The 18,720-nt window shown below is 44.9% G+C and overlaps 1 protein-coding gene and 1 pseudogene across 1 annotated transcript; both read left to right on the top strand.

Moving 5' to 3' along the window:
- Positions 1–512: 512 nt before the first annotated feature.
- LOC120226770 (sperm-associated antigen 11B-like) lies at positions 513–6,162 on the top strand. The gene is made up of 3 exons (XM_039224935.1): positions 513–570; positions 1,636–1,785; positions 6,029–6,162. The coding sequence occupies exons 1-3, from the start codon at positions 513–515 to the stop codon at positions 6,160–6,162; spliced, it is 342 nt and encodes a 113-aa protein (XP_039080866.1).
- An 11,302-nt stretch (positions 6,163–17,464) lies between these two features.
- The window catches only part of LOC120226764, a 2,764-nt pseudogene continuing 1,508 nt past the window's right edge, over positions 17,465–18,720 (top strand).

Below are 18,720 nucleotides of genomic sequence, written 5' to 3'. Positions count from 1 at the left end.
ATTTGGAATCACCCACACAACTTCAGGAAATAGTTGTCAAGAATCAGGCCATCCCCCAAATGTTTGACATTTTTCTGCATGATTTTTTACACTAAAATAAATACATTCAGAAGCCAGGATAGAAGCCAAACAACAGCCATATTTACGCCCCCCTCCCTGCCTTTTCGACCTGCACCAGCACTTAAACACCTGAGAAAATTGGTGCTTTTCTGTGTTAACGACACTTGTCCCCTCTCTTTCCTCCTGCTCCTCTACTCTTTGCTCCGTCCTCTCTTTTTCGCCAAACCCACCCAGGGCATTCAGGCATACTGTTCACTTCCTGAGGACAAAGGCTCAAATGTTTGTGCCGCTGGCCATGGGAAAATAGTGCATCCGATTGTCCTCTGTGTCGGAGAAACTGTTCCGGATCTCAGCTCTTCCCCCCTGCAGCCCCCGTCCTGCACCCCGGGGCTATAAAGGGAGCCCTGTTGCCTGCTCCCAAGACTTCCTCAGCCAGCTGTCCCCTTGGTGACATGAAGCCATCTCTCTCTCCATTCCTCAGCTTTCTCCTTGTGGCTCTGATGTTCGCAGGTAAATGGGAAACGTGACCTAGCCCTGGGGCCGGAGTCTCTCCACAATGGTCCTTTCCAGGTGGGGCCGTGAGACACTGAGCCCACAGGCTCATTTTCTGGTGGGCTTCTCGGGCAGCAGCCTGTTGATGGGTTTGTAGGTGACCCTTGAATGTGCTGATGGCCCTGGCTCCCCAGCAGACAAGGTCCTGACCTTGACTACACTTCCTTAGCCTTTTAATATTCACCTACTCCTCATAGAGGAGGGAGCCTGCATCATAAAGGACCATAAGTTTTGGGGAGTCTCACTCAACAACTATATGGGCGATACCCTAGTGAGGTGCTCAGCTTGGGTTCCAGGAGGTACTCAGCCTCCACTGGCGGCCCTCTTCAGTCCTCATTCACCTCTCCCTCCCCCCCCTCCATTTATCTCCCTTTCTCTCTCCCTCTCCTTCTCTCTCTATCTCTCTCATACTGTCTCTCTCCCTTTCTCTCTCGCTCTCCTTCTTTCTTTCAGTCTATCCCTCATACTCTCTCTCTCCCCCTTCCCCCTTCTCTCCCTTTCCCTCTCTCTTTCTGTCTCTGTTTCTCTCTCTCTCACACACACACACTATTTGCCCTGCTTCCCACCCATTCCATGCCATTCTCTACTTGCTGTCTTTATTGCTTTCTTGAGGTACGCTTATTATACACAAAAACCCACACCCATTTAATGTGAACAATTTGAGGAGTCTGGACATTTGCAAACACTCCTGGTACCATCACTGAAGCCAAGGCAATAGCCCCCTGGGACACCTCCCAAAGTTTCCTTCTGTCCCTTTGTGGTGTTGTTTTCTTGGGGTGAGAACACTTAAAAGACCCGCTCTGAAGTGCACAACACTGTCCTGCTACGTGTAGGCAGGCGCTTTACAGCTTGTCTCGGGAATGCGGCCACACTGCAGGACCGACGCTTTGTACCCACCGAGCAGTCTCTCCCCACCCTCCACGTTACCCTCCCCCCAGAGTGAGGCACCTCACCCTCGTGGGTCTTCTCCAAAGAGAGAGAGAGAGCTCTGAAAATGCTCTGCGTGTATCTACCCTGAAACAGGACTGTCCGGAGGCAGAAATGCGGGCCACCAAGGCACCGCGGGTCCGAGAGGACCGAGGGAAGAGTCTCCCGGACAAGGAACAGAGGGGTCACACTTGCTACACCGCCAAGAAAAACGCCACGTCTTACCACGTACTCCCCCTTACAAGGGTAAGAAGCTGCAGGCATGGTGGGTAAATGAAGACCTGGGAAGGGGTCTGCCTGCGGGGTAAGGCAGAGCTCTGGTGGAGGTCGGGGTGGGCTGTGTCTAAGAAGATACTACGTAGATGGCTGGGGTTGCCCCACCTCTCAGGAAGGTCATGGGGTCTGACAGCCTCCCCTGATGGACGACCCAGGGTCGCTCGAAACTGAAGAGGCAAAAGTGTTTAAGGTGACTTGTATAATCTCTGGCTTCACCCACCCGGGATAGCCCGAGGACGCGACACTGAGTAAGACACCCTCCTCCTGCCCGCTCCCTTGACCTTGAGTTCATTCGCTCTTCAGGAATTTGCTGAACACCTGCTAAGTGCGGGGTGATGGTGAGCTTGCAGGTAATGCCCCAGGGTTGGGTGTAGCGAGGGGCCACTGGCCTGAGGAAGACCGGATGACGAAGCCAAAGAGCCCGCAGCCCAACCGCTTTACTGGTTGGTCCTGAACCTCCATGTGGAGCCAGAAACCAATCTGGAAGGACTTAGAGAAGACAGTCATTTCTAAGGTGCTGCCTTAGTCCCAAACTCTTTCCCGACCCTGAGTCAGGGAACAGGAGGCTGGATGCTCGGTGGGCAAGACCAGGGGACACACCAGGGTGTAGGCAGAGGGAAGCCAGGAATTCAAATCCTGCGACACTATTCCCTGCACCATCCTCTCCTCTCTCGGATCCCTTTGGAGGTGGCTCTGGCCTCCCTGGGACTCACTAGTCTGGCTCCCCTCCCAAGGGAAGGGGAAAAGACAAGACCATGCTTGCACAACAGTATAAACAACACGAGGCATGAGTCACTTATCCACGTGTAAGTCTATGAGACAGGGTTACTATTCCCATTTGATTCATGAGGGCATTGCAGAGATTTGTCCATATTTGTCCAAAATAACTTGTCCAAGATCAGCAAGCTGGCAATGGAAGTCCACAGTGGAACCTTCAAGAATATAGGCAAGACTTCTGAGCGCTGTCATCCAGGACGGGGTCTCAGTCCACTACCTTTAAGACACATCTGTTTCTTTCTCCCCTATACCCTGTACTCGCTTCTGCCTACACGTCTCTGTGGGGGTCACTCGCTCTTGAGGTTTTACTTGCCTTCCCGCTTGTGATTTCCATCCTCAGCGAGTGTCCTCTCTACATTCAGACCAGCCTTGGTTTGAGTCTGCTCTGGCCCAGTGCCACACACGGAGTGCGACCTTGTGACGGGTCATCACTGACCACCCCCATCTTACTCCCCGATTCAGAGAAGTAATTAAGACAGAGAATTTCCTCTGTAATAAGTATTTTTGCAATACGAAATTTCCCCAGACTTGTTATTTCCTACTGTTATTTCGACTTCCCATTTCATTTGAGTCTACTGGAAAAATACTTTTTATGAAGAGAATTCTCTCCCTTAATGGTTTCTTCTCGGAATTGGGGAAGGAATCTCATCACTTCCTGTATTAACATAATACTTTGATCTGTGTCTGGAAATGCAGTCTCTCGAAAGTATAGCTTGAAAATTAACAATTAAGAGAACGCACCCTAAAGTACTCACCCAGCTGTCAAAGCCCGTGTTGGTCTGGCATCGCGCTGTCTTATCCGCATTTCCCACCATTATCTGTCACCGTTGTGGTTCTCAAGCCACATGGTGATTCCTAGGAAATACTCTGCTCTTTCGTGTCTTTTTGCACAACCATGTGAAGCACGTCTAGCGTTAGCTCCAGACACCATTTCGACACTACAATTAACATCCATTTAAACTTGATAATCTCTGTGACCTTATTTGGCTGTTCTCTATGCTCCCAAATCACTCTATGCAGACTCGACATTGGATGGATTATACTGAATTTAAACGTGTGGTTACGTGTTTGTTTCCCGGCTGACCCAGAGAATGTCCCCTCCCCGCACTCGGTTACGGCACACTAAAATGTCCTACATCATTTTGCCCTGAAGGAGTGAGCAAGTGAGTTAATTTACCAAGTGAATAAACATCTGTAGGGGCCCCGCATCTGTTCTACTTTTGTCTTTCTCTCTTTCTATGATTATCCCTTTCTCTCTCAAAAGTTATTAACTTTCTGTATATAACAGTGTGTTTAACAAGGTACAAAAATAGAATTTACAGCAGGGACTCAGGGCACTATTGAGTCGGGAGGCAGACCACTCTACACCGAGGACACAACCAAAATCGAGCGACACAAGCCTTAAATGCTTGGGTGACTAGCACGTGGAGATGCCCCTCCTTCTCCTGAGGGCAAGGGCTTGGGGGCCCTGCTTCCAAATGGAGCCACAGGTTTCTTTTTATTATTATTATTCTTTTTCATTTTTTTAATGTTTGCTTATATTTTGAGAGAGAGAGAGAGAGAGAGAGAGAGCACCAGAGCATGAGCTGAGAAGGGGAAGAGAGAGGGAGACACAGAATCGGAAGTAGGCTCCAGGCTCCGAGCTGTCAGCACAGAGCCTGACGCAGGGCTCAAACTCATGAACTAAGAGATCATGACCTGAGCTGAAGTCGGATGCTCAACCAACTGAGCCCCCCAGGTGTCTAGCCACGGGTCTGGGCAGGCTCACCTGCAGAACTTGCTTTGTGTCTCCTGCTCTGTGGGGCGACAGGGAACTGCATCCCTTCTGCCTCCAAAATCCACAGGTGGGAGTTGCTCAGGTAAGCGCCATGGGCAGCAGGCACAGAGGAGAGACTGGTGGTACTCTGGAATAGGCTTGTTATTCATTGGGTGTAGGGGCTCAGTGATGCTAGATGAATCCATTCTAGAAACCTGCTGTACAAGTGCCTGTAGTGAACAATGCCGTATTGTGCACTTCAAAATAGGCCGAGAAGCTAGCTCTTTGTTCAGTGCTCTTACCACAAGGAGAACAAGAAACAAAACAGTGGAAACAAAGGGACACAAGAAAGCTTCGGTAGGTGACACATACATTCACTGCCTTGATGGCGGTGATGGCATCATGGGGTATCGGAAATCTGAGCTCATCACATGGTTCACATGCTATCTGTGCAGGGTTTGTATCCCCACGTGTATGTGTAAGAAAGGAGGGCCCCTGGTCAGACCATGAAGCGATAAGAAACTCATTATAATTGATCAATTAACTCATTGTTTTGGCCAATAATTGTAATGCCTCCCGGTGCAACAGATTAGGGCAGGAAGAGGGTGACATCACTCCGCATTTCACCTGTCTGAAGGTCACACCTTTGATCGGTGCCAGAGTTTGTAATACCCAGAGCATCCTCCGCAGTCTCAGAAGCCTACCCTGGCCAGACACTTACCTCTCATTCCCTGATACTGCGCCTCTCCTTTCATGCTGTGCATCTATTTTTTCTTCTTTTTTACTTTTTTAAAGTTTTATTTCCTTTATCTTTGAGAGAGAGAGAAAGATAGTGCGAGCAGGGGGAAGAGGCAGAGAGAAAGGGAGAGAGAGGATCCCAAGCAGACTCCACACGGTCAGTGCAGAGGCCAACCCGGGGCTCAAACTCATGAACCATGAGATCGTGACCTGAGCTGAAATCGAGAGCCGGGTGCTTATCCAACCGAGACATCAGGCACCCCACTTTTTCTTTTTAATACTTGCCCCTTGCTCTTTCTATCAATTATCTTCATGTGTATAATAGGAGACAAAAATTCATCTTTGCTAATCTCAGGGTTTGAACTGTAGAGTGAGCTGCCAACTTCACGCTCCTCAAGTTAACTGACACATCTTCAAGGCACCAGACAGTTTTCCAGGCGCTCCCTCAGAATAAGGGGAAACTAGAGGTCATTTTCACTCTTAAAATCTTACCTTGGTTACCTCGCATCATCTCCTTTACAGAGACAGATCAGCCCCACACCACCCTCCTCGCAGGAGACCATCCCACTGAAGTCCGTGTTTGGGAGGACTGTATCACTGCTCGGTCTGCCTCACAGAGCCCCTTTGTGTCCCCTTGCACAACATCCTATGTTGTTGTAAGTGGAACGTCAGTATCGTGACACATCTATTATCGTTTCTCTTCCCACCTGCTTTCAACGGGCAGCTCGCTTCTCAGGCAGAACAAGTGTGACTTTGAAGCCAGAATCAAGGATCTTATTTTTATACTCTCAGGCTGGCTACAGGGAATATGAGCACTCACAGACAAAAGAAACCCGTTTCCTACATACTCCCCTCCTCCACCATATCCCTTCAGACTCAAATGACCCCTGTTCGATTCTTGAGATGGTCTTAAGAGGCTAATGTCGGTATTTCTTTATACAGAACCAGAACCGGATTTCAAAGTTGTCAACTGCAAGAGAAGTGAAGGGCACTGTCAAGAATACTGTAATTATATGGAAACCCAGGTGGGTTACTGCTTTAAAAAGAAGTATGCCTGCTGTTTACATCAGAACTGAGCTTGCTGACACAGAAGCCAGAGCGTGGCCCCCTGCCTGCTCTTGGGGTCTTGTCCCTGACCCGGATGGAGAAGGGACTGAGCATGGGGTAGCTGAGGCGTCATCATCTGAGCCTGAGAGTCTGGACATTTTATTCCAACAAAAAGAGAGATGAAAACCAGCCATGCCCGACCTTAGAGAAAGTGACTTAGCCTGACATGGACAAAATCTTCAAAAATCAACAGTTTTTGCTGGTAGATGTGGATATAATAAACTTCAATAGGAAAACATTCAAGTCATTCCTTAATTTGTTTTAAAAATACTTTTTGAGGGGTGCCTGGGTGGCTCAGTCAGTTAAGAGTCCGACTTCAGCTCAGGTGATGATCTCGTGGTTTGTGTGTTTGAGCCCCACATCGGGCTCTGTGCTGACAGCTCAGAGAATTGAGCCTGCTTTGGATTCTGTGTCTCCCTCTCTCTGTCCCTCCCTTGCTCATGCTTTGTCTCTCTCTCTCTCTCTCTCTCAAAAAATAAACATTAAAAAGTTAAAAATAAAATAAAAATAAACATATTTTTTGAGGGGCGCCTCGGTGGCTTGGTCAGTTAAGCATCTGACTCTTGATTTCAGCTCAGGTCATGATACCATGGTTCATGATTTGAGCCCCACATAGGGGCTGGCCCTAATAGCATGGAGCCTGCTTGGGATTCTCTCTCTCTTCCTCTTTCTGCCCCTTCCCCTCTCTCAAAAAAATAAATACATAAACATTAAAAAAAGAGAGAGAAATATTTTTGAGTACGTGTTTTGTTCCTAGGCGCTGGGAAATGTAACAAACTGGAAACATGAATATGTGGGGAGAAAAACATCCAAATAAATTTTAAAAAAGTAAAATGCCACATATTTTATAATGTGAATATATCCAAGACAATACATGGAGCAGATAAATACAAGAGATTTAAGAAAGGATTCCTGGGGAAATGTGAGCAGTGTTTTGGAGGATGAGTAAGAGTCTCCTCTTTGAGGATAAGAGATCATCTGCAGTTTGTGTCTTTGTGTTTCTGTACTGAAAAGAGCATTTTATTAATGCCACTGGGACTAAAGAAGCAGAGTCAGAACTGGGCTTTCCTGGGAATATGAACTCGCAACTCTCTTGAGTCTCATGAGATGAAAATGTGCAAACAGTATCTTCTGTCCCTTCAGTTGAGTAAAAGTCACCCTGGATGAAGACCTACTGCGTCTTTGAGTCCACTGCCTGTGCCCACTGCTGGTGACTCAGAAGTACATTTATTATGACCACTCTAAATTTTCATCTGTCGTGTGAACATTGGCGAATGTCAGGGGCTCCCCACGCCTGTTCCTTTACCCTTCGTCCTCACTGGGGCTCTTCCCTGGGGGCTTCTAATCATCCCCTGAACAATGGGGACTTAAAAGATCTCTACTCACTAGATCCATAGTGAGGAAACAGCAGAATTGCCACGAAATATGTTTAAGTGGAGATTATCTTTAGGCTCAAGGTGATTATTAGTAAACTGTTTATAACTCATTTACAAAATTTTGAGTCCATCATTCTTGTTACACCTTTCATGAGTTAAGAACGCTCTTTGTTCATCACAAGGAAAAATCTTTTTTTTTCTGTTTTCTTTCTTTTTTTTTTTCTGGGAGGGGGTGTCTGTATGAGATGATGGATATTAACTAAGCTTGTAGTAATCATTTTATGATGTATGCAAATGAGATCATTATGCTGTACACTTGAATCTTACACAGTGCTTATATCTCAAACTTCTATCTCAAACTGGAAAGAGGGAGAAAAAAAGATCATCATTTTGGGTGTCAAGGATATCTCAATAAAACATGAAAATAAAGAAAGGAGAGGCTATGTCCTTTAAAAAATATCCTTTGGGGCACCTGGGAGGCTCAGTTGGTTGAGTGTCCAACTTCGGCTCAGGTCATGATCTCATAGTTCGTGAGTTCAAGCCCCTTGTCGGGCTCTGTGCTGACAGCTAGCTCAGAGCCTGGAGCCTGCTTCAGATTCTGTCTCCCTCTCTCTCTGCCCCTCCCCTGATCATGCCCTGTCTCTCTCTGTCTCAAAAATAAATAAAAGTTAAATTAAAAAAAAATCTTTTGTGAGATTGTAATGTATGGGCTCCACCTGGGTTGCAATAAAGATTCCGTGGCTCATACAGACCCCTCCATTCCCAGAGGTGCATAGAGCGGTGCGTAGACCTCTTCCCAGAATGCTTCTGTTCCAGATTTCTTTCTGGATAAACATGTTCTATACTTAATTCACACAGAGACACACTCGCACGAGGATGATACTTCAGGGACAGGGCAGGTACTGTGAAAACTGGTACTTGCATACGAAACCAGAAGCACTGCCTCACTGACTCAGTCAGTTACTGTGCTTCTCAGAAACGACCAACTTTTCAACAGATGCCAAGTTACAGTTATGCAGAATGAGTAAGTTCTAGACATCCACTGCACAACATCGTGCCTGTGCTTAAAATACTGTATTGTGCACGTAAACGTTTCTTCATAGGAGTAAGTCTCATGGTGAGTGTTCTTACTTCAATTGAAAAAAAGGTAATTGTTCTCAAGAAATAACAGAAATAGTTTGAGAAATTTTTTAAAATAAATCTAAATTTCAAACTAGAACACTTATCTTAGCAAACTATGGTATATCTACTTAAAGGGATGTTATATATCCTTCAGTTATAAAAACCATAAAAACCAATGAAAAAAACATAAAATGCATAATATTTCAAGACAAATTTTCTCTTAGAAAACACAAATTTTCATATATCTGATGTAAAATTAATTGGCAAAGTATGTCCAAAAGTATGCCGAAAAGCAAAAAGAATAATGATGATTTTGGGTTCCAATGTTAAGATTTTTGGAGATTTCTAATTATTTTAGCTTTGAAAATACCTTGTCAAGTTACTGTATAACTCTTACATTTTAAATATACATTAAAAAAGACAAATAAACGTGCCTAAGGATAAATACGTATGTACATAAACAAAGGCAAACTTTGACTGTGGGCAAAGACGTTGCATCAAGAAAGTCCTAAATCTAACATCAGAATTGCTGGGTATTAAGACTATAAAACACTAAAGCAAGTTGCCCAAAGAGATTTTGGGATTCAGAAGAATCAGAGCACAACTGATATTTTTCTACCATCTGCAGGAATTTTTACGGTTCCGCTTACGGACCATGGAATGGACCCCGTGGCCCCTCGAGGGAAGTTCCGAATCAGCAACTCAGTAGGTTACGCTTGCTTTGTTCTTTTCACAGAAGCCTGTTTAATGGAGGCTCCTGAGGACGGGAGGCGTTGTGGACACCAGCTGTACCCCTGGTGGGAAGAGACCCTTCAGCCAGAAATCGCTTTAGGTCCTACAGGGCCAGTCATACCACGCGTGGCTGCCTCCACCTCTCCCCTCCACGCCCACCTTCACACAGTGTCCTGCCTCCCACTGCACCCCCGGACCTTCTGTGAGTTTTGATCCCTGTGACGCATCCATCCCCCGGAGCGACCTTTTGTCGAGGAATCTATTTTCTCCTCCATTCCTCTGGTCTGCGGGGGTGGGAGCCAGGGAGACAGGCTTAGTCAATCAAATCTCCATTTGGCTTCCTTGATTTTAATAACAGTCACACCAAGTTTTTTCTACCTGTCCACACAGGTGGTGGTCACTATAGCTTGCAGGTTTGGGCTGACTCAGTTTATCTCTTGGGTCACAGGAAACTACCTTACTGGACCCAGGGAGTCTCCTTGTCATAAAAACAAAAATTAAAATTAGTACGTCCAAATGAAAGGAAACTGAGATCATTAACACAGTGTCTGTCTCTTTCTTGATAGACGAAAAAAAAAAAACCCAGGAGTCAGATGACTAACATTAGCCTTGCTTTTGAGGACAGCAGGGATCAGGCTCTATCCAGCTGCGGCTGCGGGGAAATGACATCAAGCCCAGTTAGGAGGCAGAGGGGTCTGGTTAAATGTCTGTTAGGTCTAAATGCATTGCTCGTGCTCTACTGACTGAGCCAGCCAGGCAGCGGATGCTGTGGTTAAGCATGAGGCTTTCAGGAGAGCAGGAAAGTGTCAGAGTCTGTTTTCTCTCTTCTGTCTGCCTCCTATGGGCCCCCTTTGTGATTTGCCTCCACTTTGCTCTTCTTTTCTCTGGCGACGCTAAGAACATCCTTAGAGAATTCACTGCTGCCTCCTACCTGTCTATGCAAATAGACAGTTATTATTATTATTATTAATGGGCCAGTTATTATTCCTGTTTCATTGTAGGACAAAATAAGGGTAGAAAGTTAAGTGATCCAACCCAAATCAGGTGGCAATCAGATGACATATCCAGGATGCTAACCCAGGTCGCTTCAAGGCAGAAAAGTCCAAATGCAGGCTTGCTTGCTTTCTCTTTTCTTTCTTTCTTTCTTTCTTTCTTTCTTTCTTTCTTTCTTTCTTTCTTTCTTTCTTTCTTTCTTTCTTTCTTTCTTTCTTTCTTTCCTTCCTTCCTTCCTTCCTTTCTTTCTTTCTTTCTTTCTTTCTTTCTTTCTTTCTTTCTTTCTTTCTTCCCTCCTTCCCTCCTTCCCTCCTTCCCTCCTTCCCTCCTTCCTCCCTCCCTCCCTCCCTCTCCCCTCCCTCCCTCCCTCTCTCCCTTCTTTCTTTCTTTCTTTCTTTCTTTCTAGCTTTCTTGCTTTCTTGCTTTCTTGCTTTCTTCTTTCTTTTTGGTCTTCCACGGCACTGATATTTCTAAGAGAACACACCTTTTTTTCTCAGAACGTTTCTTGGCCACAACCTCAGAAAGATGGACACTGGCCAGGACAAGAGCTTAAGCTCTGGGGAAAGGCACTTTCCCTGCAAGAGTGTGTAACTCTGTGAGTCCCAGATGCCAAGAGATGTGGGTGTGTGAGCAGAGGAAATCACACTCACCAGGAATGCTGATACTTGGGTCCTAGTCACAACTCTAGTAATAAGTGTGTTGATGCTTTGTGTAACTCCTGACGAGCATGGGGGGTAAACATGTCCTTCTAAACCCAAGCTGTTTGTGACAATCAATGAATTGTATTTGTAGGAACAAATATTAAACTTAGAATGTCCACATGAAGGGAAACCGAGAGCTATTGCTGTAAGTTACGCAAGTACAGTACCTCAGTAGACACAGGTGTGATTGCTGGAGCTCGGTCTCTCTCCTGTGATGAATTTATGTTGAGCCTGGAAGAGATCAAAAGACCTATGAAGTAAACAAGATGAGAGTTTGGTGTAGGACTCTGAGAAAATGACAAACGTTCTGCCTGGCTTAGCCAAAGTTCTGGTGAGATTGTTAGCAGCACAGAAGGCTCTAGTATAGAGGATCATGGGAAGTAAGTAAAGAATTGAGTTAGAGCAATGGAAATAAATCCCCAAAGGAGTTTCTAGGGCCAGATGGAAAGGAAGTTGCTGATGCTGATCAATTGTCTTTTGTCTTTACTTAAAGCTAACAAGAATAAAGACAAAAGGAAGACACATGAGGAAGAGCCCATGCTGATTCTTGGATGAGAGGAAGTCAGTGGGAAGATCATTTCAAGGGGAGCCAGTGGGAAGAATAGTTAGCCAGAGACTAAGAATGATTGTCCCAGCCAAACTCGGGTGGCAGAGACCCCACTTATTTTTACCCTTGGTCTAAACCCAAGGGCTGGGTTGACGTTCAAGTGGTTGAGAACCAAGCACTTGGTGGAGCTTCTGATGAATAGAGGGATTGGTCCCAAATTCAACAATCAAGACACTCCCCTATTGTTTTTAGGGGAGCATGCGAGGATCTCACCAGATTAGTGGAGGCTGAAAATTCTCTTTTCTTTCTTCAGGAATAAAAAGGACACAAACCACAGTATGTTGGTGAAACGGACACATGGAGAGGAAGAAATGCTTCTTTAATGGTGAAGAGTCTGTCTGGTCCAAGGAAATGTTAAGTGCGAATGTAAGTATGACTTGGAGAGGGGAAGGCGAATCAGCCGACTGCTATATGCTCCTCACTATGGGATGGCACTTCTGGAATCAACAGGATGGCAAAGCTATAGAGTCTTAACCTTTAAAGGGCACAGCCATGCTTTTGGTCCTCAGGACACATGAACACGGGTTTGAAGATGGCAAATTTAAAGGAAGAAACTGGCATCTGGCATTGCTCTTCTCAAAAAAAAAAAAAGGCAATGTACATTAAAAACAAATATAAATTTTATCATCTTTTCAGGAACAGCATTTGGATGAAATATCTTCTGACTCCCTGAATATTTCAGGGTTATTTTCTCCTGTTCCCATGAAATCAAATCCTTGCAACACAATTTTCCTCTCAAAATCTCAAAGGCGCCTTTCCCCATCTGGCATTTAGTGTCTAGTAAAACACACATGAGACGGGTCTGCTTTCATTCTTTTGCAGGATGCCCGCTTTTTGCAGGGTTTTCCCCCTTCATTCCTCAAACACGTATTTAGTCGTACTTAACTGCAATTCTCATTTTGTTGGTTTCATCGGAAAAAATTGTAAACTCTATGAACCGGCTTATTCTGATAATTTTCTAATTCGTAAACAATTTTAAAATTGTATTTTAACATTACTTCTTTATGAGAAAGGGAAGGTGGGTGAGCAGATGGGAGAAATAGGCAAAAGAATTAAGAGTCCACTTATCATGGTGAACACTGAGTAACGTATTGAATTGCTGAGTCACTGTATTGTACACCTGAAACTAATATAACACTATATGTTAATTATACTGGGATTAATTTTTTAAAGAAAAATATCAAGAATTTTTTTAAATGTTAAAAATAAAAATATGAGAAGTGGTGAACCATATGGTCAAAATCGATCGTAAATGTACTGAGGCAGGAAAGAACTTGACAATGAGACACTAACAATTGTTGGGGCACAAAACATTGAGCCCAGGGCCAAGCAAGCATGCAATAATTCAGTAAGAGTCACTTCATTCTGCTGGTTTCCCCTATACATGTCTCACTAAAATTAATTCGCCTTTAAGAACTTTTTAATTAGGGGCACCTGGGTGGCTCAGTCAGGCATCTGACTCTTGGTTTCGGCTCAGGTCATGATCTCATGGTTCATGAGTTCGAGCCACAGGTCAGGCTCCGTGCTGACAGCACAGAGCCTGCTTGGGATTCTCTCTCTCTGCCCCTCTCCTGCTCTCTCTCTCTCTCTCTCTCTCTCAAAACTAAACATTTAACACATACATTTTTTAAAATTGTAATTGCATTATCATAAGAACACTTCACATGCCTCGTAACAAATGTTAAGAGTACATTATTGTTGACCCTAGATATAATGTCATACAGCAGACCCCTAGAGCTGATTTATTATGCTTAACTAAAACTTCATACCTATTGATCATTAATTAACCCCCACCGCCCCCTTCCTCCAGCCCCCCATAATCACCATTCCACATAATTTCTTCTTAGAAAAATTTCTGTTTTCTTTTCAAGGATCACATAGCCATGAGGTCAGCTCACCTGCCTTTCTGTGGTGTCTCATCTTCTCTGAGAGCTTTCCTGCCTGTGTCTTTTCCCCCTCTTCCTGAAATGCCAACTCAAATTTGACTCTCACACCATTAATTCAACTCCCAATGTATCACCTTATTTTGTCCTTAGAGACACTTGCTTCTAATTAGTAGATGCTAAGGCTTTTTTTTTTTTTTTAAATATGTGAGACCAAATTGTCATCTGATTCCTGCAGTGAATCTTTTCCTGAAACAGCTGTCTTGCTTAGTCTTCCCAATAATATTCCCGTACCTTTATTTTGTAGTTTCTTTTTTCCTTATACTTTGTGTTGATTTCAATTCTATCTCGACTGGACTACATGTGAATTCATTTAACAGTTAATCTCTGAGCTTCTATTGCATGATAAGTGCTGTTCTAGGTCCTAAAGAGTAAGTAAAGAACCAACTGCACAAAACCCCTCTCTGAATGGTGCTTACGTTCTCATGGGATAAATAAGTCAGTGCAAAGAGTAAGTGGTGTCACTCACTATTCGAGAGCAGTGGAGCTTTATCTCAGAGTCGCCTGGATGGCAGATGGGTGGCATTCCTAGCCAATTTCTACCTAGTACTTGTGTAGTGAAATAGACTGAAATGGGAAATAAAACCTCTACTACGCATCAGGCAGCAACATCATCATGATTATTATTTTCAGGGGCCATCCTAGTGTGTGGGAAGCGGTGTCAGATTGCATTTCCCTAATGATTAATGGCATTGAGCAGTTTCCATGTATTTGTTGGGCATTTGTACATTCTCTCTGGAGAAACGTTATCTGAGTCCTCTGCCCATTGTTAAATTTGATCGTTTGTCTAATCACTGTTGGATTGTCTCAAGTTCTTTTTTTAATATATAAAGGTGTTTTGTCACTCTCAGATGTTTTCAAACCCAGGGGCATCTTTCGTCTCTCCTTCAGGCCATCTTCTTCTACATGAGCGTCGTGCACACCAGAATAATTATCTTCTGTGTTGGGAGAAACCAACCTTCAGTTCCTTCCAACCCTGTAATTATAAGAACCAATGAGCCTATGACCAGATTGATGAGACTGTTCAATGACCTTGATTTTCTAGTTTGTCTTCTGTTGGAATGGCAACCCTGATTCATCCAATGCTGTTCACAAAATCCTTCCTTAGCCGTTGCATCTGAGTCTGTGACTTGGAAAAAATAGATCTACATGTAAAGGACAAGGTGAGTGATAAATCCTGATACCGCTCATTTACTCCTCTCCCAGATGAGCTAACTTAAAACTCATAAAAGTTCCAAACTATATAGAAAACAACTTCCAAACTATAATTTCACAGCAATTTGAATGCTGGCTGGACTGCTAGAAAAAAATATACCATCCATGTTTATCTTAAACCTTTACAAAATCAGGTAAATCTCAACAGCAAAAAGAAAACATGCTTTTTATGATTTCACCTCCCAAGGTGACTTTGAACAAATGACCCATACATTTGGATATCTACGTGCTAGAGTCTGTATTAAACAGTAATTCTTGTATCTTGTAGCAACACGTTCTCCATCCACAGAGTTGGATTCAGGGCTGCAATCATTCATTGGAAGTCTTGAACTTAGCTTGTGTTCTTGGTGTGGAAGCCAGTTTCCTCAAGGATCAAATCGACATGCTTATGCTTTTTTTTTTTTTTTTTACAATGGGAAAATCCAGAGATGTATTCAGAACCTATGCTCCAGAGGAAAAGAATTTCAAATTTTAACGGATTTCTTATTTACTGATTGGCCCTCACGCATACCCATCTTGATATTTCTCTTAGGATTGCTTTGTTCACAGTTACCTACACGGTGACCATTGTGTTGGCAAAGAGAGAAAAGATTTTTTAGTTCCCAAATAATTCCTCCTTAACTCCTATTTTTATAGGTGTTTTTACAAGGTACAGAAAGACCAGTGAGTCAGGGTATCCTTTGTCAGGACCCCTCTGTCTTTGCCTAACCTTTCAGGTTCTGGAATGTCCAAAGTGAACGCCTGGTCCTCACCTCTTCTGGGCACCTGCATGGCTCCCCTGTACCCTTGTTCACCTCCAGAAATCCCAGGCCACCACCTGACTTCTTGCCAAAACTCATTTTCTGAGTAAGATGCATGTTCAGATATTGTGGTGAATGGCTTAAGTTAGCTGGGAGACCACCTATAAGAAATCATACCTGCAGCTGTTATAAAATTTCAGGACCCTCTCCACACACCTGGTTAAAAAAAAATCTCCAAGGTATATCATATAGAAAAGGCAAGGGCAGAGTAAAAAGTATAGCCTGTCACAATGTTTACCCAAGAAGGGGCATGTAGATTCCTCTCTGTTCATGCATACATGCAATATCTCTGGAAGGATGGATGAGAAACTGCTAACAACTGTCATGAAAGCCTGGGAGGGGAGTGAGATGGGAAGAAAGCTTCCTTTTCATTTCTTAGTAAGTGAATTTTAAGGGAAGTAAACCAAAGTGATGCTGGGACCTAACTAAAGTAGGTGCAGAATGCGTAGCTACAGGGGCGTCTGGGTGGCCCAGCGGGTTGAGCCTCCAACTTTCGCTCAGGCCATGATCTTGCGGTTTGTGGGCTCAAGCCCCAGATCAGGCTCTGTGCTGACAGCTCAGAGCCTGGAGCTGCTTCAGATTCTGTGTCCTCCTCTCTCTCTGACCCTCCCCCACTCATGTTCTGTCTCTCTTTCAAAAATAAACATTAAAAAAAATGTTTTTAATGTTGAGGATCCCAAAGAGCTTTAAAAAAAAAAAAAGAATGAGTAGCCACAGTAACTGGACATTTTAGCATCCTCTGTTACCTAAAGCTGCATGGAAAGCTGTACTTCCAGGGCTGGCTCTGACGCCTCTTTTTAGTAAATTTATTTATTTGTTTTTGAGAGAGAAAGAGAGAGGGAAGAATGGAGGGGCAAAGAGATAGAGACAGGGAGAGAGAACCCCAGGCAGCCTCCATGCCGTCCGCGCAGAGCCCAGTGTGGGGCTGGAACTCACAAACCGTGAGATCATGACCTGAGCTGAGATGAAGAGTCAGATGCTTAACCGACTGAGCCACCCAGGGGCCCCTAGGCTGTCTTCAAGTCCAGACAACTTTGTAGAATGAGATAAGAGTCTACCCTCATCCCCCGGGGTAGACAGCTTCCTGACTTTTAATACATAAATTAGATTTGCCACGTTTAAAACAATAATACCGTGTGTTGTGTTTGGCTTATTGTTTTCATTCGGAATGCTTGTGAGGCACACCCATGTTGTAAGCATCTGTGGTTGTGGCCGTTTTATGTTCGTTGCTGTGGGGGAATGCGGCATTTGTTTTATTACTGTGCTGTGACACACTGTTTGGGTTGTGTTCTGTTGATGGCTGCAATGAGCGAGGCCACACTGGGCGTGCTTGTACGTGTCTTTCGGTCCACGCGGGGCTGCATTTGTTGGGGATACACCTGGGAGTGCATTCCAGTGTCCAGTGCGTGCGTCCCTACGCCCAAACAAAAGCTTCTCGAAGGCGGGAAGCCTGTTCCCACATCCTCACCTCTGCACAGCACCTGCTGCTCAGTAACCGCTGGTGACTCTCTTTCCAGGGCCGCCTCAGTGAACCGAGTCATCGGTCAAACCCCGCTTCTCCCAATACCGAGAGGCTTGTCTAGTTTTTGGCAGAAGATAAGAGTACCCAGTACCTTCTGCCCACAGCTTTACTCGGTAGACCAGATACATGCGCTCACTCGTGCTTAGTGTTGTTCCCCCAAACCTACAAATGTCCCATTTTCGTGCGCTCTCCTCTCCCCCGTTTCATCGGCTTTGCTTCTCTGCACAGGAGGGTAGGGGGAGCCGAGGGAACCTCAAAACATGAAGGTCCTCTCTCTTCTCGCTGTTCTCCTCTGTCTGGTCTGAGTCACCTCAGGTGACTGTCGCCTGGCCGCTGAAGGAAGCAGGAGCCAGTAGAGGGGACAGGAAAGGTACAGCAGGAACCCCTGGATGAGTGACCGCGTGGAGCGACCGCGTGAGGAGGCTGGGGTGTCTGTGGGTTGGTAATGGGGGCAGGTGCACCCCTCTGGGGCTCAGCTCTGGGCTTTTTGGATCCTCCCTGCGAAGTATGGGTCCTATCACATTTAACAAAGGGGCACCTTTGATCCGTTACAAATAGGAAACAGTCACTGCAGTCTGGGGAAGTTTCCAGAAGGAAATGACCGCCACAGGGATTCAGAGCTGGAAGGGACTGTGGATCTTCCGCGGCAGGCTGCACTCCTCAGGGAGGGGCAAGCAAGCTCCCCGGGAAGGCCACAGGGCACCCATGCCGGTGCCCCTCTGCTTCCCGGGGACCTGTTCTATAGGACAGCACTGAGACACTGTCCTGGGAGAAATAATTCAACACAGGGATAGGCAAGGCTAGGATGCACATCTCCAGCTGCCTAGGCCCGTGGCTCTTCTAACCGTTACTGATGTGGGGCCCCTCTCTTTAGGACACAGTCCCCTCTCCCCTAAGCCACGACAGAGCTAAGACGATATGAGGTCGTAGGTGGGCCCCCCCCTCTTTGCTGAGCTATTGCACCAGGCTGATTTTTAAATCGTGCAACATTGTGGGTGTTTTATGATTTTTGTTTGTTTTTTCAGTGATGATAACATCTGTAGACCAGACCTAAGAGCTTTCTTTCAACCAGCTCGTTCCCAAACAGGAAGGGTTTTCTTTCTTTTCTTTCTTTCTTTCTTTCTTTCTTTCTTTCTTTCTTTCTTTCTTTCTTTCTTTCTTTCTTTCTTTCCTTCTTTCTTTCTATTGAGATATTATTGATAGATGATGGGATCTGAGTTTCAGGTGTACAGTACAAGGGTCCCTTGTTTGTAGACGTTGTGAAATCCCCACCACCAGGAGCCTAGTTAACATCCCTCATCGCACACACTCACAATTCATTTTCTTGTGACAAAGAGAAAATACTTCCCATGCTGGGTGGTTGTGACTGATGTACAGGTTCATAAATCGTGGTGAAGAAGAAGGTTTCCTTTTTCGTTGGAAAATATGAAACTAAAAATGGGGCCACAGACTGAGCATCAGAACTATCTCTGCTTTTCCTTTTTTTTTTTTTTTTAATGTTTTATTTATTTCTAGG

The sequence above is a fragment of the Hyaena hyaena genome, unplaced genomic scaffold (genome assembly GCF_003009895.1).
Source record: "Hyaena hyaena isolate Hyena2069 unplaced genomic scaffold, ASM300989v1 scaffold_1833, whole genome shotgun sequence".
Taxonomy (NCBI): Eukaryota; Metazoa; Chordata; class Mammalia; order Carnivora; family Hyaenidae; genus Hyaena; species Hyaena hyaena.
The sequence above is the reverse complement of the archived record's forward strand: the minus strand, read 5'-3'. Positions and strand labels throughout refer to the sequence as shown.